This window comes from Mustela nivalis (genome assembly GCF_964662115.1).
Source record: "Mustela nivalis genome assembly, chromosome: 11".
In the NCBI taxonomy this organism is placed as follows: Eukaryota; Metazoa; Chordata; class Mammalia; order Carnivora; family Mustelidae; genus Mustela; species Mustela nivalis.
In genome coordinates, this window is record NC_139030.1 from 59,983,633 (window position 1) to 60,008,385 (window position 24,753).

Sequence of the window (24,753 nt, forward strand, 5' to 3'; positions counted from 1 at the left end):
GCCAGGTTATACTGTTGTCATTGCTCCCGTCTTGGGAGGAGCACGGGGCAGCTGGTGGCCCTGGCAGCCGTGAAAGGTGTAGGTCTCTTGGCTGCCTGGAGTTTGAAATGCAACCCAGACTTGCCTGCCTACTGAGCATGTGCGGCTCCCGATGGAGCTGATAGCCACTGAAAATAGCCCACTGAGCACCTGTCCCTTGTACACCAGGCCCTGGCCGACTGCCATCGAGGACAGTGGGGACTCAGCTTGGTGCATAGGTGAGGGGCTGCTGGATTTTATTGGTTCTTGGGAAGATCTTGGGAGCCTTTGGGCCTGGCTTAAATAGACAATCAAAAGGCAGCAGCCTCTTCGGAGCAGGTCCCTTTGGCACTTGTGGAGTTAGCAGGTGGTCACAGTGGCTGCGTACACAACAGTATGTGCTGAAGACTCCATGCAGTTCTTTCTGCTCGGCCAGACGGTGGTCCAGTAGACTGAGGGTATACGTTTTCTCTTGGAAGTAGCAGCTTCCCTGAAAAACTCCCAGAAGGTAGCCATGCATGGTTTCTACTGCCTCAGTTTAGGACAGGGAGGCATTGGTTTAAACTATTTTGTTTGATTTTTTTTTTTTTTTAACCTGTTCTTGAATCCCCCATGATTGTCAGTAGATCACTTCAATGGGGGGTCTCATTGCCAGCTTCTTCTTTCTCAGCAGTCCAGATGTGGGCATAGAATAGAATCCCAGCAGGTGAGAGGACTGTCTGTTCCCCTTTGGGGCTCTTTCCACTGCCTTCTGGGTTTTCATCTCCTCAGCGACTTGCCATTGTTGGGCACAGTTAGCATGCCAATGTGGATGGAAGCGGGCTCTGGAACGAAATGCTTCCTGAAATGACTGGTGGTATTAAAGCTACTATTTAAAAGTGACCCTTCGTAGATACTTGGGTTATCTTTAGGCTATCAGGGCTCTGCAGCTCCGGGAGCCAGTGGGAGTCTGTGGAAACTCTGGACTGTTGCTTTTGCCTTCGTTGGTGTTTAGATATTCTCGTTCCCCAGCCAGTGGCCTCGTGACACATCTCAGATTTAGCTGCCTTTCCTCTGCCAAGGTCCGAGATGATTGTGGAAGCTGGGAAGGGTGTGCTGTGCCACAGAGACTGGGGTGGGGTGGGAGAGGGAACGAGTGTTTGAAAAGCCAGTTCTGGTTCACAGCACTCTCCAAAAATGCTTTTGGTTTCTACCTTGAGTGTAGGCACCCGGAGCCTTTCTGTGGGCTCAGAGGTTAAAAGAGAATAAGCTCAAAATGACCCAGACTCAACTGTGTCATGGTGACTGTAGAACCCTTAAGTCTATGACTAATAAGCCAATCTTCTTAAGTGTTGAATTTGGGAATTAGTGAATTCTTGTGGACTGTATTAATTAGACTGATAGGGGAAAGAAGATTTACAGAGCAAAGGTCCAGTTAAAGGCTGGAATACAGATGCTCAAGGCATGTATTCATGGGATCGAAGGCATGGGATTCTTCTCACAATTAACCTTGCCTGGTGTTCTGGGCCTGGTAGGGCCTTAGGACATGAACTGGGAAATTAGGGGATAGGGAAGTAGCAGTATTTGAGGCTTGATCGTTGCCCTAGTTTTTTACTCTTAGATACCTTAATCTCGTGGGCTTCTTCCAGGCTGGGAGCAAATAGTCTAGAAAGCACCTTGTTCCCTCTGTGCTTTTTTTCTGGAGTGGGGTAGAGTAGGGAGCTAGAAAGCAGGAATTTAACTAATTCTGGACATTAAAAAAAAAATTTTTTTTTTTTTAACCTTTGGCTAAAAAATGCCAAATGCCTAGAGGCTGACATTCTAAGACTGTTGTCCAACAAATTGTAACCCTGCCTGTCTTCTGAAGGATTTATCTCTATGGTTGGAAAGCTTTCAGAAAGGCTATGGGGTGTGGTGGTGTTTTGCTGCTGGTAAATAGAGCCAAGATGGGCAACCTTGAAGGCCCCATTGCTGGTAGGGTACAGAAGGGCAGATAGAGGGGGGAGCCTTGCTCTGAAACCACCCTGTAGTTTTTTCTCCACTGTTCTAGCCCATGTAGAACCCCTGGTTGGAGTTTCCTAACACCAGAATTTTCCATACAGAGCCTGGCTAGGAAACCCTCACTGGAGCAAGCCATGCACTGCCTTGTTAGCCTCTGGAGCATTGAGAGACAACCCACATGAGTTAGGCACACCTCTTCCCACACTGTGAACAGAGCTTCTAGCCTCAACACCGGATGGGCGGGACACCATCGCAGGTTCTCTTCAAACCTAAACCAGGAATGGCTTCCCTGAAATGTTTGTTATCATTCACCAGGTCCTTTTCTCTTCACCCTCAAGCTGTGGTCCTCTGTCTTACTCTTTCTGTTACGTAGAGCTTCCTTCAGACCGGGGCATTGTCACTATATATGGTGGGGATATTTTCTGGTAATTAAAGGAATTCCTTAGTACGTAGTTTCCATTAGGCCTTGTAATCATTTATTTCTCTGAAGCGGAGAGTCAAGAAGTTTGAAGACACGATGCAAAAGGTCATATTTTCCCCTGTTGTTTCATCAACCTGGTGCATGCCGGAAAGCTGTGTCTTTGCTACATTCTGGGAATCATAAAAAGCACGGAAAAGACAGACCAATATTGTCTTAGGTCAGTACCCCACGATGTTCTTTAACTTGTTAGTCACTTAAACACAGACCAAGTTTTTGGCTTTGAAATCGAAAGTGTGGCTGCTGCAATAAGGCTTATTTTATAGGGATTATTTCAGAGACAAGGAGTCAGCCCAGACACAAAATAAACAGATGGCACTTTTTTTCCCCCCCCAACTCTCGGCTTCAGCGGTTCAAATGCAGGATGACTTGGGAATCCTTATCACCTTCAGCAGAGCAAGAAGGGGAAAATGATGTAATTCACTCTTCCCCACTCCCTGCTGAAAACACCGTTACTTTCACCGAGAGAAGAAAAATGGCAGCAAATACCAGGGGGCATCTCCTCACTGCCGAGCAGGCAAGTCCTGCATGACGCCCTTCACGTGGCTGGAGTCGGGGCGCTTATGATGCGTCGATCGTTCTGGTCACCTTCGCGTCATAGTAGCCCAAAGTCCTCCCATCAGCCATCCAGGGAAGGATCATCATTAAGAGCCCTGCTGTTCTATTAATGTACTAAATAATTCCTTGTTTTAGGGACACTTGTGTTTTACCTCCTTCTCTGAACGGACAGACAGACAAACAGAACACCTACCGGACCTCACCACAAGTATTCATTTTCTACACTTGTAAGCCGGAGTAGGTGAACAGATGTGATGTGCCGGCGAGCTCCTCTGAGAAGTGGTTTGCACAGACATGCTGGCTCAGTGACTAAGCCTTGCCTCAAGATCTCTGCTGACATTTAAAGACTTTATAGGCTCAGTCTGCTCTGAAAACCAGCATCATGTCTCTTCCCCCCTCTAAATCCTGTCTGTGAGGAGAAAATTCATTGTGAAGCAAATACTCATCAGGCGTGTACTCCTTTCAATTATTGAGGCAGGTGGGGGTATAAAACAGTGAACAGAGTAGGCTCAGTTCCTACCCTCACGGGGTTTCTAGTCTAGAGGAAAGACTTGCACCTTTTGTCGCCAAACAGACACGTGCATGGGAGTGTATGCAGGTGGTTCCTACTCTAAATCCAAGGGTATGCACAAGGGTTTCCCCAGAGGGAAGGCAGATGCTAACTAGGAAAATGGGGTGTCGTCAGGAAGGGAGTGAAGTCTTACCTGCGGGGGGAATTCCATATCTAAAGGACCTGAAGTTCTAGAGCAAGAGAGGCCTTCCAGAAATGGAGAGGAGCCTAAAGAGGTGGTGATAAGCTCCACCAGGACTTATGGCCCCACGAACCACCCCGTCTCTATTTCAACAACCATGGCAGGCAGAGAGGACTACATCTGAATGGGGATGCCCTTTGCTCAGTTCCAGAATGCTGGAGCAAGGACGCATTTATAGGCATTGTCAGTTCAAAATCTTGGGAATCCTGAAATCATTTTTTGTTGTTATTCTAATTTGTACGTGATCCTGTTTGATCTTTCTTAACTCCTGGAATATGTTTTCTTCTTGGCTTTACAACTTGGCCAAGTATTGGTTTCTATGAGCAGGAAAAAAAAAAAAGTGATTTGGGTTCCCTAAGTGGGGGTTTTTTATAATGCGAGCACTTAGGGTCATGATGCACTGTATTCCCGAGCATATAGCTCACCTTCTTGCCAGACCATCAGATGCCCTTCACGAGGCATTCCAGACTGACCTTTGTGTTTCTGTCTTAGGAGCAGGCTTCTGGCACTGATACCTGGCATTGCCAAATCCGTCACTGAGCCTTTGTTTAATGCCAGAGATCTCAAATGCTTTCCGATTCTGGAGAAGTGCCAAGCTGCACTCTTGGATTAGGAGGCCGTGGAAGGACTCCCGTAACTATAAGCTTAATATAAGCTGTCATTTCAAATGAATGAATCATTTATGCTGTTGGAAGGAATCCAGGATGTTTGGGGTTCCTTTTTTTAGCCTATAAAATTCTGAGCTGCGTGACTTTTATAAGAGTGGTCTAATCACCACATTGTTATTTGTGCTACTTTAAGGTGAGTCTCTAAGAAATTCAGTCTGTTTCTTTTGCTGACCTCTGGGGTCATAGCTGCAAGCTGGTCTACTTGCAGTCTTTTCTTATTTGTCTTTTATGTCAGACTTTAGTGGGAAAAATGAGGTTTTGTGCATCATTTAGAATGATAATCAGTTTAAATGCTTTAAGTATTAGGGAGTGCATGACTGAGAACGCTGAGGATAAGCCCGTAGTGTTGTGCTTCGATTTGTCAAGTCCCACTTAAAACATAAACGTGGAGGGCGCCTGGGTGGCTCAGTTAGTTAAGTGTCTGTCTGCCTTTGGCTCAGGTCTTGATCCTGGGATCCTGGGATTGAGCCCCACATCAGGCTCCCTGCTGAGCAGGGAGTCAGCTTTTCCCACTCCCCCTGCTTGTGTGCTGTCTCTGTCAAAAAAATAAATAAAATCTTAAAAAAAAATAAATAAATAAAATGTAAATGTGAATACTTTTTACTCTGAGGTACAAGATTATGCCAAACTGTGGACAGTCTTAAAAAGTCCACAGTGCTCTTTGCTCTTCCTATGATAGTCTATGGTTAGGCTACAAGAGTAGCTGTGTCCAGAGGATGAACTGAGTATCTCCCAGAGCAAGAAAGATTTTTTTTTTTTTTAAAGATTTATTTGTTTATTTGACAGACAGAGATCACAAGTAGGCAGAGGGGCAGGCAGAGAGGGAGGTGGAAGCAGGCCCCTGCTGAGTGGAGAGCCCGATGTGGGGCTCGATCCCAGGACCCTGGGACCATGACCCGAGCCAAAGGCAGAGGCCCTAACCCACTGAGTCACCCAGGCGCCCCAGAGCAAGAAAGACCTTTGAAAAGATTTGGGATTCTGAGCTTGGGCCCCTAGTTGTGGAGCTGGCCCCCAACCCTCCCATGATCGGCTGCAGCCCCCAGTCAGGGCTGGGCTGCACGTATGTTCAGAGGGGCCTGGTTCTGGTGATACAAAGGGCACACAGTGCCAGCCATAACACTGAGTAATGCTGGGAGGAGCCTTTTAGAACAAACAATGTGGGGGAACTTCGCAGACAGGGAATACCTCTGGCTTGACATTTAAATTACTGAATTATTTAAATGAATGTCAATTAGGTGGAGTAGACTGGCTGCCTTCTGCCAGGGCACTTCCTAGTTATTTGCACAGGCAAGTGTAAAATACTTCATATTAGATGTGGCGCTTCCTGTCTGTCCTGTTGAAAACCAGTCACAGAAGGTGACTGTCCATGCCTTGCTGTGCCTCGGTGTGTACTGTACTCCTATCACTTTCTGAGAGATTAGAGGCCCACAGACTATTACCTGTGGCCCTACAAGGGATTTTGTGATCACTCTCGCATCCTAGGTGCCACCCCCCGCCCCAAACCACTCCAAATGAAATATCACAGGCCCACACATGTTACGGTTATTCCTAAATTTTGATGAGACTGAAACAGTGACTCATGGGCATTGTGGGGCCTGCTGTGTTCTTAGAATTGTGGATATTAAGATAGGAAAATGCTACTACCTTGCTTTTAACCTTCTTTGTTGAATCAGTTATCTTAGCTCAGGAATCTTTTTGGCATCTCTTCGACTAATCCACTCTGTTGGATGAAACTGCCAAAGTAGCATTTAACTAATGTGTGTGTGCGTGCAGGCATGTGGGCGGAACATGTGGTCATTCTTATAGACTTACGAATTCAGGGTCTTCATTTATCCTGGGTGGTATATAAAAAATAGATTCAGGAAGGGCTCTGCTAATTAGTTATATGGAAATATACAAATTAAGAAGATTAAATGTTGGTGAGAAGCACAATTGGAAATGAAGCTGGTGAAAGCTTTGTACTTTTCCCATTAGCTCACCGCCAGACTGAGGTCATGGTTCTTTCTAGCAGAGATTAAGTTAATTATCACGTATCATTAACGACCATCTTTCTTCCCCTTTTTTCTCTTTCTGGATTGTGGAGTTGAGGCGATGAAAACTCTAGTTTTTGACACCCTAAGAAGAATGACCTATTTAAAGGCAGTTAACCCCAGGCCACTTGTGTACAGCTAGAGGAGGGATAGAAAGATTCAAGGAGAGTGTTTAATAAATGAATGAATCCCTTTGACTTAGTTTATGATCCCTACAGGATAAGATCTGATTACAGTTGATAACCCGTGAATGCCTGCGTTCACTGCATAGTTGGGTATAGTGAGTCGAATTTACTGAAGATTTACCTGAGGCTCCTCAATTCTGGCAAAATTCTTTAGGTTACAATCCAGACATCTGTCAGACCATCCTCACATCCTTTCAAAAGATAGGGACCTTGGAAGGGCAGTGCACATCTTAGGTCTTTGGAGCTAGAATTCAGTTTAGGTTCTAATTTTAGTTATATTATATTTTGTTTTTTAAGTAGGTGCTACCCCCAGCTTGGGTGGGCTTGGGGCCTGAACTCACTACCCTGAGATCAAGAGTCACATGGTCCACCAACTGAGCCAGCCGGGCACCCCAAGGGCTCTGATTTTAAAAGCAAGAGTTCAGTCTGAGAGCTCGTGAGAGGAATTGTTATTTTTATCTATTTTTTTAAAAAAAAATTGATGTTTTTTATTATAACCACAAGATGTCATTAATTGTTTTGTACCTGACCATCCATTTCCATAGGATGGATGGTGAGTGAGGCCTCTGTTTTCTAGCATTACCTGTTAGTGGTTGCTCCTCCTGGATCCCAGGTGTAGCGAATTCAGTAACCCATACTCCTCAGTCCATTATGAATCCGTGAACAGCTACTCTCTTGCATTATTTCCCTTTCACTCCTTTGTCCTAATGCAGAGTCCTCAGTCCTATCCCAGTGTCAACAGACACAACCTCTTCAGTGCTTGAATATTTAGGATTTTAAAATATGTGTTCGTGTTTCAAACGTTCACGAATGCATTATTGCATGGTTTTAAAATAAAGTATTTAAAATCCCCTGCTGTAGATCACAAACAAATCAGCATGACACCATTAACTCCCCCCCTTACCCTGCCTATCCATTTCCCTCCAAAGAATCATCACCTGTTGGCAGCATAGTTGGCAACCCTCAGCCCAGCTCTGTGCCATTCAAGAGTGGCAAGCATGTCTAGACTCCCTAGAAATATTATCTTTCAACTCACTTTTGGCAAGTGTAAACTTTTTGCTGGATTATGTCAACAGATATATATATGTTTTTCATCCTCATAGAAATAGATTGGTACTGGAATTTCTCTAGGCAGGGAAAATAAAGGCTATCTTTTGGCTCATTAAAATTTTTTCTCATTAAAAATGTCGGAGGCTCTTGATTCTCGGGGTGAGACTGGTGACATACACACACTGTCAGCGGCTATTTTGGATTTCCTGCTTTCAGGCATGTCTTTGCTCTTGGATGAGCCCCTTGTGGTTTTCAAAAGAACGAGCAAGTCAATTATAAATAGAAGGCTTGTGTCTGTGTGTCTGTATGCACTTACTCTGTGGGATGAGGCACCCACATTACAGTGGGTAGTGAACTATTTTTCACTTCTTTGAAGAGGGAAGAAGAAAGATTAAGAACACTTTTCTCTTTTTGAGATAACCCACGTCTCTACACACACCCACACAAATCTGGGTAAATGAACTTGACATTTTCAAAGACCTTACCTTAAGGTCTCCTCTTGAAAGCACAGCCACCCGACCTGTTATTTTAAGAAAGAAGCAGTTATCTCACAGACCTGCTGCAGGGGGTTCAAGAATTAGAAGGCAGTCAATCTGTGCCAGAGGCCTTCGGAGCGAGCTTCTGCAAGCTGCATATCTTTATATGAACGCTGCTTCAGAACCTCCAGGACTTGGCTGTTTACGTCCTGTCTGCACTTTCCTTCCTGACTAGTGCAAACTGTTGGGACCAGCAAGTCTGAACTGACCAGGCAAGGGAAAAGAAAGAATGGTCTGAAGAATTAGACTGCAAATGAGTGTTTCCTGAAGAAGATAATTAGGGGGTCTGATCAGATGTGCTTCACTCATGGATGATACATTGTTGCCTCTTTCCACCACACCTTGGACCCACCAGGTGTGGACTGCTCCTGTGGTCCTGCCCCTTTCCTTACTGTTAAAACATTGTTCTGTGCCCTCTGACTCCTTGCACCCTTATCTTCAATAATCAGTGCCAGTTTTTTTCTGCCAGTTCAAAATGTGGAAGCAGCTATGAATTTCCATTGTAATGAACATGAAAACTTCAGTGTTACTAGTATTGAAAAATTAGTCTAGGCATCTGGCTGCAAATATTGGTAAGAGATATTTGTAATTAGAGGCTGCATCCTTGGAAACTCTCGATTATACTGGTAAATTACAGATAATGGCGGGAACACCAGCATTTCTTCTATTACTGGTTGATAGATTAGTACAGAGTTACCAGGAACTGATATTAACAATTGCCATATATTTAGGAGGCTTTTTTTTTTTTTTTAAACATAAAGTTGATAAGCATTATGTTCTGGAAGAATATTTTATTATTATTTTTTTTCTTTTTAAAAGATATTTATTTACTTATATATCTGTCAGAGAGAGCACAAGCAGGGGGAGCAACAGGCAGAGGGAGAAGCAGGCTCCTGACTGAGCAGGGAGCCCCATATGGAGTTCAATCCCAGGACCCTGGGGTCATGACCTGAGTCCAAGGCAGCAGACTCTTAACTGACTGAGCTACCCAGGTGCCCCAGAACATTTCATTTTGATGCGAGAGAATTGGGATGTGAGAGCCCATCAGGCCAAAGGTAACGTGAAAGCCACAGTGGGGAAAGTTCATTGTCAGAAGCCTGTAGGTCCATGATAACCATTCTTTGGCCTGGTATGATCTAAAAGAGTACACAGCTCAGATAAATGTACTCATATTGAGAGGTGATTATTATTTGGTGGTTGGTCAAGTGAGAGGTAAAAGATAACAGAATGTGGACATAACAGCCAACGATGATGCTTGGCCCGACTTTCTGTTGGTAAATGTATTGTAATGGTCTTGGAGAAACGGTCTTGTTCGCCTAATGGGAATAAAACCTGTGTAGTGATTTTCTTTTCCTTGTTCTTGCTCCTTTGCAGATGAGAAGCCCAAGGTGAACCCCAAACTTTACATGTGTGTGTGTGAAGGCCTCTCCTGCGGGAGTGAGGACCATTGTGAAGGCCAGCAGTGCTTTTCCTCACTGAGCATAAATGACGGCTTCCATGTCTACCAGAAAGGCTGTTTCCAAGTCTACGAGCAGGGGAAGATGACCTGTAAGACCCCGCCATCGCCCGGCCAAGCTGTGGAGTGCTGCCAAGGGGACTGGTGTAACAGGAACATCACGGCCCAGCTGCCCACTAAAGGTTCCCATGGACTTTTCTATTTCTAGATCAAGGGTTTCCGTTGGTGTTGTTCTGATTCTGTGTGGGTTAAAGATGGAAGTAGCCACAAGGCTTTCCTCCTACTCTTTAAACTAGAGGCCAGGAGTGAGAAGAAAGATAGCTCTAGGTGAGGAAGGGAAAGGTATGGCCTTTTGGAATCTAAAGGGAGTATAGATATCTTTGGGTAAGGGAGCAAGGTAATGGCCATCTTGGGGATGGTTTGGTTCTCTAGATCTCTCTTGGTCGTCGTGTGCAGGCCAACGGCTCCTTTCTCTGTTCAGGAGCCATGATGTCATAATTTCAGAAACAGTTCGGCTTGGTAAATATTTATCTCTATGTTAAGCGTGTAGGAAGGAAAATGGAACATAAGACTCTGGTGGCTGACTGGAATAGGTTTTCTTCTTTATGAGGAAAGAGACAAAGCCTCACTAACCTTTGCTCCCATATCTGATTTCCCAGTGAACCGTCACTGAGTCTTGAAGCTGGGTCAGATTTCACATGAACCTTGTAGTTTATGTGGCATCGTCTTTATGTTGTATTCATATGGACTCCATATCCAGGGGAATTTAGTCTCGCTCTGGAGCGGTTACCCCATAAAATGAGCCCCAATTTGCTATCTCGAAGTCCCTGCAAATAATAATGTTCCTTAGTCTTTGTAGACTCATCCAAGCCAGTTGATTCTCTTAACCTATTGTACATTTTTAATTGGCTTAAATTTAAAAGTACTTAATTTTGCACTCCGAAAAGAAGAAACAAACCAAAAAAGTGGAATGGGAGAGGCTCCTAGGATCAGCTAGCAGGGGGAGAGACAGAAAAAAAAAAAAAAAACCAAAAACCGGTAGGAGGTTATGCTGTGCGGTATTTCAGTTATGGTGATGACCGGAAGGCATATAGAAAATGTTAATTCTGATATGCAAATGGGGTTGAATAATACAAGAAGGTTTTTAAAAGAGAGATTAAGTGTTTAAATGGCTAAAACTAAAAGGGTACTTGATGGGATGAACTTTTCTCTTAACCTTTGTGAATTAAATTGTAATTAATGGAGTGGATGGCCATGAAGAATTATCTGCACTGACGCAGGAGTTGTACCTACAGTACGGAAAGTTCCTAACCTGTAGAACACTCTGTAAGACTTGGAGTTGTAAGAGGAAATTTATTTTCTTGACTTAAGGAATTTCTAATTCAATTAGGGAGGCACCATATTTATAATTTAATGTTGTATATAATTAGTTTTACACTTTATCGTACAAATGACATGTACCATGGGGTATTATGTGCCAAGTCGTTGATTAATTTGGATTCGGAAAGTTAAAAGAAATGTATAAAGGCTGTCAGGCTTGTGGAAGGATTGTGGATTGCGGAAGGCAGCAGAGACGTGGAAAAGGCCTGTGTGGGGAAGAATGGGGCTTTTGGTGACACCGTGTCTTAAGGGGTCTGACATTCAGAGATGGTTATTGGTTGGGGACCTTTTAATTATGGACCATCACTATCCAACCAAGAGATTTTTTTGTTTAACTCCCTAGGCAAGTAGAAAGTCTTTGTGTATATTTGCCCGAGTGGTATGTGAGTGTTGGAGCGAATACACGGCTGTTTGAATGGGTAACGTGATAATGCCGAGCAAGGGGGTGAATGAGTGATTAGGCGAGCGAGTGAATCAGTGAATGAATGTTTTGAGCAAGTGAATATTGAATAAGTGAGGAAAAGAACAGATGAATGAATCGGTTCCCAGGCAGAAATCGTGATGTGGAAAGATCAATGAGAATTCAGTGGTAGACATCCAAGATACACTGAGGAGAGAGACCACAGATTGGGTAATTTGTTTTTAACTCAGCACTTTCTTATAGGAGTATCCTAGCATCATCTCTGTCTGTAAGGGCTCAGGATAAAACATTCCTACGATTGAATTTGTGTTAAGAAGAGTAGTACCAGAGACTTGTGAAGTACTTTGTATCATAAACGTACTTCCACCTACGTGCGCTAATGTGGTTGGTTCTCGGTAGAGTTTTTCAAACTTTGGTTGTGCCTGAATGAATAATGGTTCAAATGACCAGGCCATTGGCTGGGTATTAGGAAATATTTTAGTTTTTAACAGTTCGTGACTTAGGAGACCAGGTGGTCAGGCTCAGGAGCTACTTGTTAGGTATCAGTTATGCTAAATAATAAGTAAACCGTGATCCTTACAGCCAATTGCATTCCTTTTCTCCCCCATCTCCAGGGAAATCCTTTCCTGGAACACAGAATTTCCACTTGGAGGTCGGCCTCATTATTCTGTCCGTAGTATTTGCAGTATGCCTTCTAGCTTGCCTCCTGGGAGTCGCTCTCCGAAAATTTAAAAGGCGCAACCAAGAACGCCTCAATCCCAGAGATGTGGAGTACGGCACCATCGAAGGGCTCATCACCACCAATGTTGGAGACAGCACTTTAGCAGTGAGTTTGAGACCCCAGGGAATCCCAAGCATAACAAAGATGGTGAAACATGCTTTCTTCTTTCCATCGTGAAATGCTAACTAGTAGCGGGGGCTGGACAGTGTGCACATGTACCACTGGTCACTTGTGTCCTAGGCAAGCCTGTGTTGGCCTGTGTTTAGTCTCCCATATGTGAGACCATTTTTTAGACAGACATTTATGTTCAGTAAGGGAGGGGATTTTTTTTAGTAGATTCTTGGTAGTTGTTTTTCTTTTGGGAGTAAGGGAAAGGTGAGGAGAATGGTTGCCTATAATCATTGGGGGGCAGAGGGGTGGGGTGGGGCTTGGAGTAACTCAGTTACTCTATTTTTAGCAATATAAGTGCTTTCAAAAAAAGCACCTTTGCTTAATATTAAAATCACTTTCCCTTCTAGATTATTTTAACACCCTGTAATTTAAGACTTTAAAATTTGACATCCAAAAAAGCTGCTGTTAAACTTTGCACGCTCCTGTGCTGCCCCCTTGTGGAGGTAGTCGTTTGGTTAAATCAGTGCTGTCCAATAGAAATAGGTGTGCCACATCTGTAATTTTAAATTTTCTGGTGGCCACTTTAAAAAAAGTTTAAAAAACCCCCACTGTAGGTGATATTAATTTTAACAGCATATTTGACCTAATGTATATAGTTACCATTTTAGTATATAATCATCAGTCAGAAAGAATTATGAATGTGCTGTTTTACATTCTTTTTATTTTTTTTTTGAACTAAGTTTTTAAAATATGGTGCATATGTTAAACTCACAGCATATATCAGCTCAGACTAACCACATTTCACTTGCTAAAAGTCAATACGTGGCTAGCAGCTACCCTCACAGACAGCTCAGGGTCAGACACCATTGGATTCATATGTTTTCAAGTTATTCTTTTGCATATTGTTCGGTGGTAAAATCACATGAAAAAGTGTCTTCCTTTTTTTAACTTTTAAAAATTGTCAAGTGTTAATGTGGAAGAAACTTAAACTTTAAGTGAGAAAAGGGAACCACTTGCTATAAATAGGTTACAATAATATGCAAAAGAAAGAAGTGATAATAGCATTCTGAAACGATCCTAGGCTGAGTCTGATGCCTTCTCTGAAAAAGGTGAAGATTAGGGAGTGTGAGGTGTTAAAGACATGCTGATACCCAGTCAGGACTCTCCTTGTCATATTTGATGGAGGACCATCCAGGTTTATAACTTTCTAATGGGATCCAGCGTTATTTGATGTCATGGTCATGCATCAGCTAAGATCATCTCCTATTAAGTCTTGTTCTGCTAGACGACAAGCTTATGAGTTTGTGGAAGGTCTGCAGGCGAGCCTGCTCTCCAGCTTCCTCTCCACTGGAGAAGACTCACCCTCACCGATCTCTGTAGCTCAGGTGCTATTCTTGGACCAATCTTGGCGAGTTGTTAAAACGTTTGGTGGTGGCTGATACAGGCTGAGAAATAGCCCATCCTCCTGCCTTCCCTATCCTTGGGCCACCAGTCAAGCATACATTTCTGTATAAAAACCAGGAAGGAACCAAAAAACAAACAAACAAAACCAGGAAGGAACCTTGTTTTTTTCCGTTTACCTCCCTATTTAGATCATGGTATGGCAGAACTGGGGAAGAGAGGAGATGAGGACACTCTCCTTCCCAAAGTAGAGAAATACAGCTCCCCCCTGCCCAAGGTTTCATTTATTTGACAGAGAGAGAGAGAGAGAGAGATCACAAGTAGGCAGAGAGGCAGGCAAGAGAGAGAGAGAGGGAAGGAGGCTCCCCACTGAGCAGAGAACCCGATGCAGGGCTCGATCCCAGGACCCTGAGATCATGACCTGAGCCGAAGGCAGATGCTTTAACTCACTGAGCCACCCAGGCCACCCTGAGAAATATAGCTTTTCGTTTGAAATGTACTTAGACATTTCTTTCCCATATTAAGGAAAACTCAATGAGTTTATTGAGTTAGGAGCAAGATATGAGGCTGAATCCTGAGGTTCTAAAGTCAATCAGTCAGAACTCCGTTTCCGCAGAACTGCTAACCTCCATGGCTAATGATAGGAATATCTAGTGTGAATCACTGTTTGAATAGCTTCTGTCACTTTGGTGGAGGAATGGGAGTGTATACCAGAATTGTCTTCTCCACTCAATCATGTTAGAGGACAGTATATCGCGATAACAATCATAGCAAAGAACACTGTTTAAAACAAGTTATCATTTTTGGTATATATACTTGCTTATTTAAGTGATACGCTCATTTATGTTATTCAACAAAGCCTATCTCGCTGAACAGCCTCCTGCATTGAAAAAGAAGCCTTGGGTTCAGGAGTTGAAGTCGATGTTTGTCAGTCATCGGCTGATGGCAACCCCCTGATTTAAGTCTATGAGCTAGATTTAAAACCATGATTCTATATTATGAAAAAAAAAAACCCACATTTGTTTAATTTTCAGAATTATTCTCTCAAAAAAATTGAATGAATAAAGGGAAGAAAGTACAGCAAAAGAGATGGTTAGGGAGATGTGAAACTACTTCATCTAACGTTCAATTTCTTGTTGATTATCCATTTTGTGGTTTTTAAGGATTCTAAATATCTTCCTTTGGATGTTCAGATTTTAGTAATTTTGCTGATCAACAGTACTTCACAGTGGTGGAGTAAGTAAAAGAAGATGAAATTCAGACAAATCAATGTATTGCTTTAGCAGGCCAGCTAAGATGTCTGGGAAAGAATGAACTTTGGGGAATATAAGCTCAACACTGCTATAACCTTACCACCATCACCATGGGCACAATACCAGGGGTTCCAAACAATCCATTCCTTATGCAAAGAAACGTCTACTCCTTGGCTTGCACTGAGAATCAAAAGAGAAAACTTATGAATGAATTGATTGGAGATTTTTTTTCACAATATGTTGATTTTTTAGAAGTAGATTTGGGCACGGTTTTATGTTTTAAATGAAAGTCCTGGGTTTTTTTCCCCTCTCGGATCTGTGGATAATTCACACCTAAAAATGACACTGAAGGTTAAGTTTTGTGATGCTTTTGTTCCTCACCCACCTAAAGGGTAATCCTTCCAGGTGACCCCTCTCTGCTTGAGTGTACCAGCCAGAGGACCCACGTGGCCATGGAGTCTTTGCAGTAGAAACAACATTAGAGTTGTTTGTACCTTATTCCTGATTTGTTTGTTCCTTGTTAGAGTTCTTTAGTTGGCATGTTGGCGAAAGTGAATCCTTTCACAGATACCTATGAACAGAGCAGAACATGATTAGTTATGCCCTGGCCTTGGTCTTGAAGGCCCTTCCCTTCCTTTTTGTTCTCTGTGCTCCTCTTTCTGCTGTTTCCCCTTGTATTCGGACCTGCTTCCTGGACTTTCTAGTTTGCATCTTTAACCTTGTCTACTCAGGCTTTTTTTTTTTTTTTTTTTTTTAATATATATGTTTTTATTCTAAAACTCTGGATGCAAGAAAAGACTGCTTACCCCTCAGGAAAACCTATCATAAAAAGGGCTAGCTTCTGGTTTTCCTAAGAAAACCCGTTCTTTCTCCAGTGGTCCATGCACACCCATGGGCCGCATGTCCAGGACTGGCGTCTCCGTGCGAGTCACAATGATATGCATGCTTGTACATTAAGCTGGGAACTGTTTCTCAGTAGTTTCTTTTTCTCCTTGTCTTGAACCACAGGATTTATTGGATCATTCATGCACATCAGGAAGCGGCTCTGGTCTCCCTTTCTTGGTACAAAGAACAGTGGCTCGTCAGATCACGCTGTTGGAGTGTGTCGGTAATTCTTTTTTCTCTTCTTTGTGGGTTGAATGCAATGTTAACTGTGGCTCTAGAAGCAGCATGGAACTTGGAAAATCTGTCTCATGTTGCCTGTTGCTCCTGAAATGACAGGAGACGGGGTGGCTCTGTTTCTGGTCTCCGTGCCTTGCGTCAGAACTCCTCAACATGTTGGAATTCTCGTCAAAGGAATCTGTCGCTAGTTAGTATGATGAATGGCTAGTCAAAAGCTTTTAGTGGCAAGTAGACCTTTTGGGATGACGGGAAGGCATGAGAAATGAGTTAGCATGTCTGCTCCTGACTGGAGACATTGAGCGATCCGAGGGGAGTAGGCGTTTGGACAACGCACTTGCCTATGGCGGTTCTCCAAGCCCTCTCACTCTCCCACTGCCTTTAAAAATAATGAGATAAATTTACCAAAGCTACCTTTATAATTGCTTTGTTAAACAAGAGCAGTATCCATTTCTCTATGGCCTCTCATATTTTTCCCATCTAGGAACATGTTTATATAGAGATGCAATCTTAATGGGTGTACAATTTATGTTCCTTCTTTCCGTTTTAAGCTCACAGACATTTCCATATATCTGTACACATCACAAATATTTTAAGAGATTGTGTAACGAGGGTCTTTTGAATGATCATTGAATTGTATGTAATAGTACTACTCGAGAAAGCTTTTGCATGCATCTTACCTTTCTTTTGAGTACTCAGAATAAATTCCCAGGAGTTGGGGTTCCTGGGTCAAACTTTGTAACCTTTTTATGGCTTGTTTATAAATTGCTGATTGCCCTCTAGGAAGAGGGTACAGAATGCCTTTTTGGAGGGGGGGTTTCTCAGTTTTATTGGTTTTTACTTGTATTTGGTGGGTATTTTCAAGTCACGTGATAGTTGTCATTAATTTCTTTTTGGGCAACACATAGGGACAGCCAGAGGGGTGGTGATAGGTTGGCAGTGTCTCTATACTCTTTCTGGTTCTCCTGGTTTCTTTTTTTGGCAACTCCAGTCATTCCCTCTTTTGCTTTTGGGAGGTAGCTGGACGTCATAACCTGCCTTCACCACTGGGCTGCTGTTCTCCCACCTTTCCTTCTGAGTTTTTGGAAATCAGGACATCCCCAGACTTGACAGTGGGAAAGGGGCTAGGCAGTGTAGCACGAGCAGCAGGTGTCACCTGTAGGCACACAGGTAACCAGCAGGAGCCTGTTGCCTTTGCTCTGGGTCTGCAGTCCCTGGGCCTCTGAGCCACACCTCACATTTCTCCTCCTCAGTGGACTGTGGGCGGAGCAAACACGCATGGACACGCCCCCAATGTGCCCATTGTGACCAGCCAGGGTCATTCTCTTGTACTGCCTAACATCCAGTTTGCTTATGAACAAGGGTGTTTGGGTAGGAGTGAGGAGGCAGTGACGGGCTGTTTGCCTATCTTGCTTATTACCCCTGCTCTCCTGCCCTCTCACCCCCATGGCCACTTGCTATGCACAGGGCAGCCAATCTCCATATCAGTTTTCAGAGCCCAACCCCAGAGTCCAAAGGGCAAAATAGTGTTGTACCTTTAAAAAACACATGCTGTTTCTGGTGGTGTAGATATTCTTGAGCATTTTTGGAAATAGTATAAATTCAATGATAGCATTTTGTTGGTTCAGTGCTAAAGACTTTCATCAAAGCAATGCCATTTCAGTAGCTTCTAGTTAGTGTTCATGTGGTGTAGCCTTGAATAAAAATGTGTGTGATGAACTGCTTGGGTAGTGTGTTACCATTTGGGGTTCAAATTGGACTAGACCAGTTGTTACCAGATAGTGATTCATGAACCCCCAAAGTTTCAGATACCGTATGGATTCCCATGGGGGGCTCCGTGCCCTGTACATTCGGGCAGTTCTGCTTCTGTTTTTAGGAACTCCTGAATAGGGTTGCATTTCTAAAAAGCATTTGACAACTTAAAAGCATTTGAAAACCATTGAAGTAGGATTCTATTTTCAATCTGTCTACTTATCCTGACAATCCATCTCTGTTTTCTTTAAAAAAAAAAAAAAAAAAAAAAGATTTAAGGCAACTTTACAGTAATGTATACAATTCTCCGGGATATTTTTTCTCTCCTTCCTAATGAGACTGTGAGGACAAAGGGAAAATAAAGAGATGGAATGTAACCGGAGGCAGGAAAAGATCAGCATACTGTTTCCGGCGGCCCGTTTTGTAGTGTCTTAGCACTGGCCTTCGTCTTGAACTACAGATGCCGGGCATTTGCTATGACGGTATTAAAATTAGTCCTGCTCTAAATACGATTTTTGCGACCTCACAGCAGCCCACAGTGATGACTTACTGGCCACGTTTAACCTCCTTTTGCATTAGTCATTGGTATTTCACAGGGACATTGTTTGTCAGGACGGAGTCCAGACTGAGTGGCTTTGATTTTGTGTCAGGACCTAATCCCCTGGATCGACGTGCTTTCTTCCTCCATGTTTGGGTTCTCGTGGCTTTGCTTTGGAGCAAAGAGCTGTAGTCCTGGGTGTGCAGGTGCTGCTGCAGCTGCTGATTACAAGCCGTGACTCCCAGCAACCCCTTGCCTGGGGGAGAGCCCTGCTGCCCTGTGAGGTGGGTCTCCCGCTGCATTGTTATCTAGGCGCCGCGTGCGTCTTTACCCTCATTATACCCCGTGTTGAGCCCCATGGTCTCGCGGTAATTACCTGCTCCTCCCAGCCTCCCTCCTCACCCGCCCCTGTAACGAAAGAGAAGAACGGAGGAGGGAGCATGTCAGTGACAGGCCGACAGCCGTGTTGCTGGTGCAGGAGGGGGCACGCACCCCACAGAGCAGATCACAGGCTGGGGTCCTCGCGTTTTTAGGAAATGCTTTCTCCAAGGGGCCCCTTCGGTGTGGCCCACTTCTGGCATCCCAGGGGCTGTCTAACAAGCAAATACCCATGACCAATGTCAGGAATCAGAACTGTTCTGGGATTATGTCTTTAAAACTCTGCAAATCCTCTTTTGAAATATATCCTCTGCCAAGAAATCCTTTAGGGAAGGTAATGGTTGCTTGTTGGTCTCCTCCACAGCATTGTTTTGTGTGTGTGTGTGTGGTTTTTTTTTTTTTTTTTTTGATCCTTTAGAATACAGATCTCCAACTTAATTGTCTCCCTTATGAAGAACATAAATGTGTATGTAAATTTGCAAATTTGGACTCACAGGAAAATGTCCGCATTGATCTTGTAGAAGGGAAAGGATCTAGTCAGCTACTCAGTTTATCGATGTGTGCTTTTTTTCCTTTTTTTTCTTTTTTGGCTTTCAGCACATTGGAATCTAATACTCTGTACCATTTTGTTTTACTAACTGTGTGCTTTTGAGAACCATACATGTTTCATACCGTGTAATAGAGGAATTTAGCTGTAAACCTTATAGTTAGCAGGTTATTGTACAATGTAGATACTGAAGGTGTTGAATTTGCTGTGACAATGGGTGGCTGGAGGGGCGGGTTCCACCTTACTTTTGTATGTCTTCACAGGCGAAAGGTTGTGGGATTGAGAGCGCCAGATGAAGTTTTGTCAAGTACACAAAGGGAGGGGGCCAGAGTTGCGGGCAAGAAATGTATTGGCTCCCTCCTGTGTCACCTCTGTGTTGCTCTCCCCAGGGAAAGGCAGGTATGGTGAGGTGTGGAGGGGCAGCTGGCAAGGGGAGAACGTCGCCGTGAAGATCTTCTCCTCCCGGGATGAGAAGTCATGGTTCAGGGAAACAGAATTGTACAACACTGTGATGCTGAGGCATGAAAATATTTTGGGTAAGTACCAAGATAATCCCCTCATTAATTTTATCTAGAAAGAAATAATTACCTACCTTTGCCCTCTCCGATTTGGTGTGTGTGAATTTGCAAGTCTCCCCTGAAAAGTGATAATAGGAATCATCAGCATTTATATCATGTTCAATTTTCTTTTAACACTAATTTCTTGTTTAAATCTGCAGAGAAGCTGAGTTTGAAGATTCTCTGGATGGTGAAAATGAAATCATTATTGCTAATTCTTATTCTGTAGGTTGTTATTTAAGCAACAAGAATTTACCCCATATTGTTCACTTCAAGGCTTCATCCGTTGTTCTACTTACCGCACCCTTTTTGAATATTTATTGAATCAAACTAAGAAAGCTCTTTGGACGATTTCCTAGAGATTCACAGCTCCCAGGGACATCGTAATTAAATGCACGTTCCCTCAAACTAGGCATGGTTTTCAAAGCCCAGATTTACAGAGGGATTTAGCATCCATTTTAATTTGGAAACTAAAGCTTAGAACCATTTGTGAAATCTGTGAAGAGCCCGCTGAAATTCTGCTGTAGAGGTATAAGGGATGAGAAGGTCCTTGTTCCCTTTGACTTCTCTGGTTTTGGAGCGTTTTCTCAGGGTGTTTATGCGAATACACGTATGATGAATGCTGCCCAGAGGGCCTCTTCAATAGTGGATAGAAGGTTTATAGAGAAATTGACTCTACAGGATAGTGCTGGCCACTTCATGGCTATTGGATGAGATTTGGTTCATCAGAAGGCCATTGCCAGAATTTATTTCTATCCCGTTACTGTCGTTTTAGTATTAAACCTGAGTCAGGTTGTCTGCCAAGAATGGTTCGACAGTTGTCTTAAAGTTTCTCTTTAACAGTGTGGTGATGTGTTCCATCTTTGAATTGTGTGTTTCTGCTGTTGTCTTCTCCCCTTGTCTTACCTGTGGGGGCCTAGCTGTCCCCCAGTTCTCCTTGCTCCTGTCGTTGCTGCTGGTCTCCGATCTCCAGTCCATGCTGGACTCCCACCTCTAGTCCATCTTGCTACCCCGAGTTATGTTTCACTGCACGCAGCCAAGATACTCCTCAAAGTGCTTTTCGATGACTCTTCCATTGCCTGACATTGGTGCCTTCTAGGCCAGGCTGTCCAGACTCCTTATTTGTTGGGGTCCCAGGGAGTCTTAGATTTTCTCTACAAATATCTCCAGATGGCAGTCACTTTGGATATCTGCCATTATTTGGGATCGCCATGAACATTAAGGTGTCTGTGCCTTTGTTCGTGGTCTTGATCATGCATGATCCCCACCCCACACTCCAGCCACGCATTCCTCCATGACAAAGTCTCAGTTCCTTTCCAGTTTCTCCCAGTGGATTTACTTGTGCTTTTCCGCTCCACCCCCCAACCCCCATGTTGCAGCTGTGCTGTAACTCTGATCGCACAAGCTTATGTCACAGCTAGATGCATATGTAGAACAGCAATGATCATTACCGTGCAGTAAGCACTGCTTTAAGTGCGTCATGTGCATTTTCTCCTTTCAGCTTCACAGCCATAAGGGCGTAGGTACTCTTGTTTTTCTAGTTGTAACTGATGAGTTAACCCATCAGGTCACACCGTGGAGCTGAGAGTCACACTGGGCAGTGTGTCTCTTAGCCACAGTTCTGTACTTTATGTGGTAGTTAGCTAGTTGGGATTCGATGATGAGAGCACGAGGTGAAGATTCAGCCACAGTCAGAATTAACCCCAAATGCCCCACTTTTCCCTCTGACCCTGGGACAGACAGGGTGAGCCACAGAGAAAGCGTCAGTTGTGTTCAAAGCTGTGATGTACAGGGAGTACTTCTCTTTAAACAGTGGAATGGCTTGTACTTTGCAGGTGCACATACTCGAAGAAGTATGGGGCGTCTGGGATTCATTAAAGGAAGGGCATGTTCAGGCACCCCTTCTCATTCTCATGGGCTCACAGGTTCATTGAGCAAAATGCACTAGATACTACAGAGCCATGCAAATAGTCACTTTATCTGTGCCCTTGACTTAAATGAACCATGATATCCTCCCATTGTCACTGAGGACAAGAATCACTTCCATTGCTTTTGCCACCACATGCAGTACTGAGGACAGTCGTACCTTGCACATACTAGGTGCTCAGTAAATATTTATTAAATTGGATTTAATCATAAAAGAGATTTGAAAAGTCACCTTCATAACATGATTCACGTGAGAAGTGAGGTTCCCTTAGTGTGACCACCTAGGGCAAAACACTGTTCATTTCTTATTACCCAATGATCCTGGGAAATTCTGTATCTCTGAGGTCTTTCTACCCTCATCATACTTACAGCTGTATGGACTGATTTCATTGTGTAGTTCTTTTGACTTTAAAAAGAAAGCTCATAGAGGGGCGCCTGGGTGGCTCAGTGGGTTAAAAGCCTCTGCCCTCTGCTCAGGTCATGATCTCAGGGTCCTGAGATCGAGCCCCGCATCGGGCTCTCTGCTCCACAGGGAGCCTGCTTCCCTTCCTCTCTCTTTGTGATCTACTTGTGATCTCTGTCAAATAAATAAATAAAATCTTGAAAAAAGAAAGCTCATAGAAATGCACCAGTTTTTTGTTTGTCTGTTTTCATTGGTTTCAGTTTTGGGGGGCTAAACTTGGTTACAGTTCTTTCCTTGCTTTGCCAGTTTTCTGTATTTAGAGACTAAGGTTTTCTGTGACCTTTTTTCTTTTCTATCAAAGGAGCATCTTATATCGAATATTAGATCATGATTTCCCACCCACCCTGGAGTATTACCAACTCTAGCCCCTCAAAATAAATCAAGTGACACACACACACGTTTACACATATATGCATACATACAACACTCTGGGCCCTCATTATTTATCCCCCTACAACAGTATCTTTCAAATGACTAGACTTGGCTTTCAGCTCTTCTGCTCTGTCTGGTGTAGAAGTCAACAGCCAAAGGGGTAAGGGGAGGCTGTGCTGGTTTGTGGCAGGAGCAGTGGTCGGGGGATTGGAGACGCTGGTTTCTACTCTCAGCACCTCCACCATGCCCACTGTGTGACTCTAGGCCAAAGTTATATGTTTCTGAGCATTCTTTCCCTCATTACGAAGACCAAGGGAGTCAAGTTAATGTGAGAATTTTACTCCAAAGTCTCATCTTGCATGCTTTTTAAGAAATGATTGTAAAATCATGCAGCTTACTGTTTTAGCCGTATGAAGTGGAGAGTTCAGTGATACACGTACAGTCAAATAGTGCAGCCTCTGCCACCCTCCCTCTCTAGAACTGCTCTGTACTCTGAAGAGATAGCGCCTGAGCATTTAATCGGACTTCCCTGAGACCCAAGGGGAAGTAAAGGAAGTTACCCGCAAAAGATACTACACTGCAGGGTTGTTGTGGTTTTCACCGACCTCTGAGCTATTCTGAAACATAATAGTAACCAGTTATTCTCGATACCTCCCGTGTTAGGCTTCACATGAAGCGCTATACCTATGATTAACTCGTCCGTTCTCACCGTACCCATTGGAGGTGCTGCTGACGTTATCCTTATCTTACAAATGGGGAAACCAGGGTGGAGATTTTATATGACTTGTGTGAGATCACCCAGCTCGGGAATGGTGGAGCCCGTCTTGGCACTCAGCGGTCTAGCTCCGGGGCCCAGCGCTCTGCAGCCCCCATGCCCCACTGTGGTGGCCTCAGTCCTCAGCTGTCCTAGCTGCCTGGTTCCTGGGAGAGTCACCAGGGAGAGGCTCACAGGGGCTACGGATGACCTCACTAACGATTTTGGGTTTTATTTTCCTTCCTGAGGAGCCTGGGAGGATGACCTGGGCTGTTAAATAAGAGATTTTTACTCTGAACACTTTCTTTCCCCATTGTGAACACATCCAGTGGCTGTGCCAGCCTTCCAACTTAGAAGTACCTGTTCTGTTCAGCCTTCACTAACAGGAGAGTGCTTTGATGGAAAATGCAAAAATTCCATAAAAATGCCCTGGCATTCTGAAACAAACATAGTTCTGTAATTCACACTTGGGAGATAAATAGTTTAAAAATAAGTCCTGCCTATTAAAAAGTCATTTTTCCGGAAGGTCTAGAGCGTAATTAACGGGACAGACAGAATCCTTCTCTAAGACCTAAGGGGCTTAGGGAAGGTGAGAGAAAAAACATTTGTTTGTTATTTATCTATTTATTTAATCAGAGGCTGCTTTCCCTTGGGCAGAGAAATCAGTAGAGACTACATAAATACACAACAGTAATTTAATTTCTTTTGAGTGGTACTTATAGTTTAGGATATTTATTTTTGAAAATCTCATTAATGATTAATACCATTTGGTTTAAAATGATAAAGTAGAAACATCTTTTCTAGTAGGAATAACTAGTATCTGAGTATGCATTTTGATTATTCGTGTTACGGCAGCAAAGGGCCCCAAGAGAAGTCGCTGTGGGGCCACAGAGACATATTGGAGCGAGGGAAGGAGTGAGAGTCTGAGGCTGCCCCTGAGAACTGGCTTGGAGGGCAAGAAAAAGAGAGGTAGGGGATCAAGGTGTGGAGACATTGCTTTGTTCACTTCACAGATGTCCAAAGGATACAGGTGTCACATTGTCTTTCTCTGAGTAGAAGTCAGAGCCCCCCGTTGGGGGCAGTATGGCATAGTGGTTAAGAGTATGGGTTCTGGAGCTGGGCTGCCAGAGACCATTACTAGCCTTAATGTCAGTGCTGTCCTCTGCTTCCTTCCTGTGTGAGTGTTAGATTATGTGCAGAGTGTCTAGAAGAATTGTGCCTGGCACTTTGTTAGTCCCAGTAAGTACTAGTTGCTTCTATTGTTGATGACGACAGTCAAATAGGGGACCTTTTCTTTGTTCCCAGAGTTTCCCGTACGAGCTGTGGTGTGTCCACATGGCTAGCACCAA

At 43.7% G+C, this 24,753-nt stretch overlaps 1 protein-coding gene across 2 annotated transcripts in view; it reads left to right on the forward strand.

The window, feature by feature from the left end:
• Positions 1-24,753, forward strand: part of ACVR1 (activin A receptor type 1) — a 76,108-nt gene that overhangs the window by 25,990 nt on the left and 25,365 nt on the right. For both annotated transcript variants that reach the window (XM_082691386.1, XM_082691387.1), the window contains exons 3-6: positions 9,630-9,893; positions 12,127-12,338; positions 16,007-16,106; positions 19,722-19,868. In XM_082691386.1, the coding sequence (XP_082547512.1) occupies positions 9,630-9,893; positions 12,127-12,338; positions 16,007-16,106; positions 19,722-19,868 (723 nt within the window). The remainder of the gene's footprint in view (positions 1-9,629; positions 9,894-12,126; positions 12,339-16,006; positions 16,107-19,721; positions 19,869-24,753) is intronic.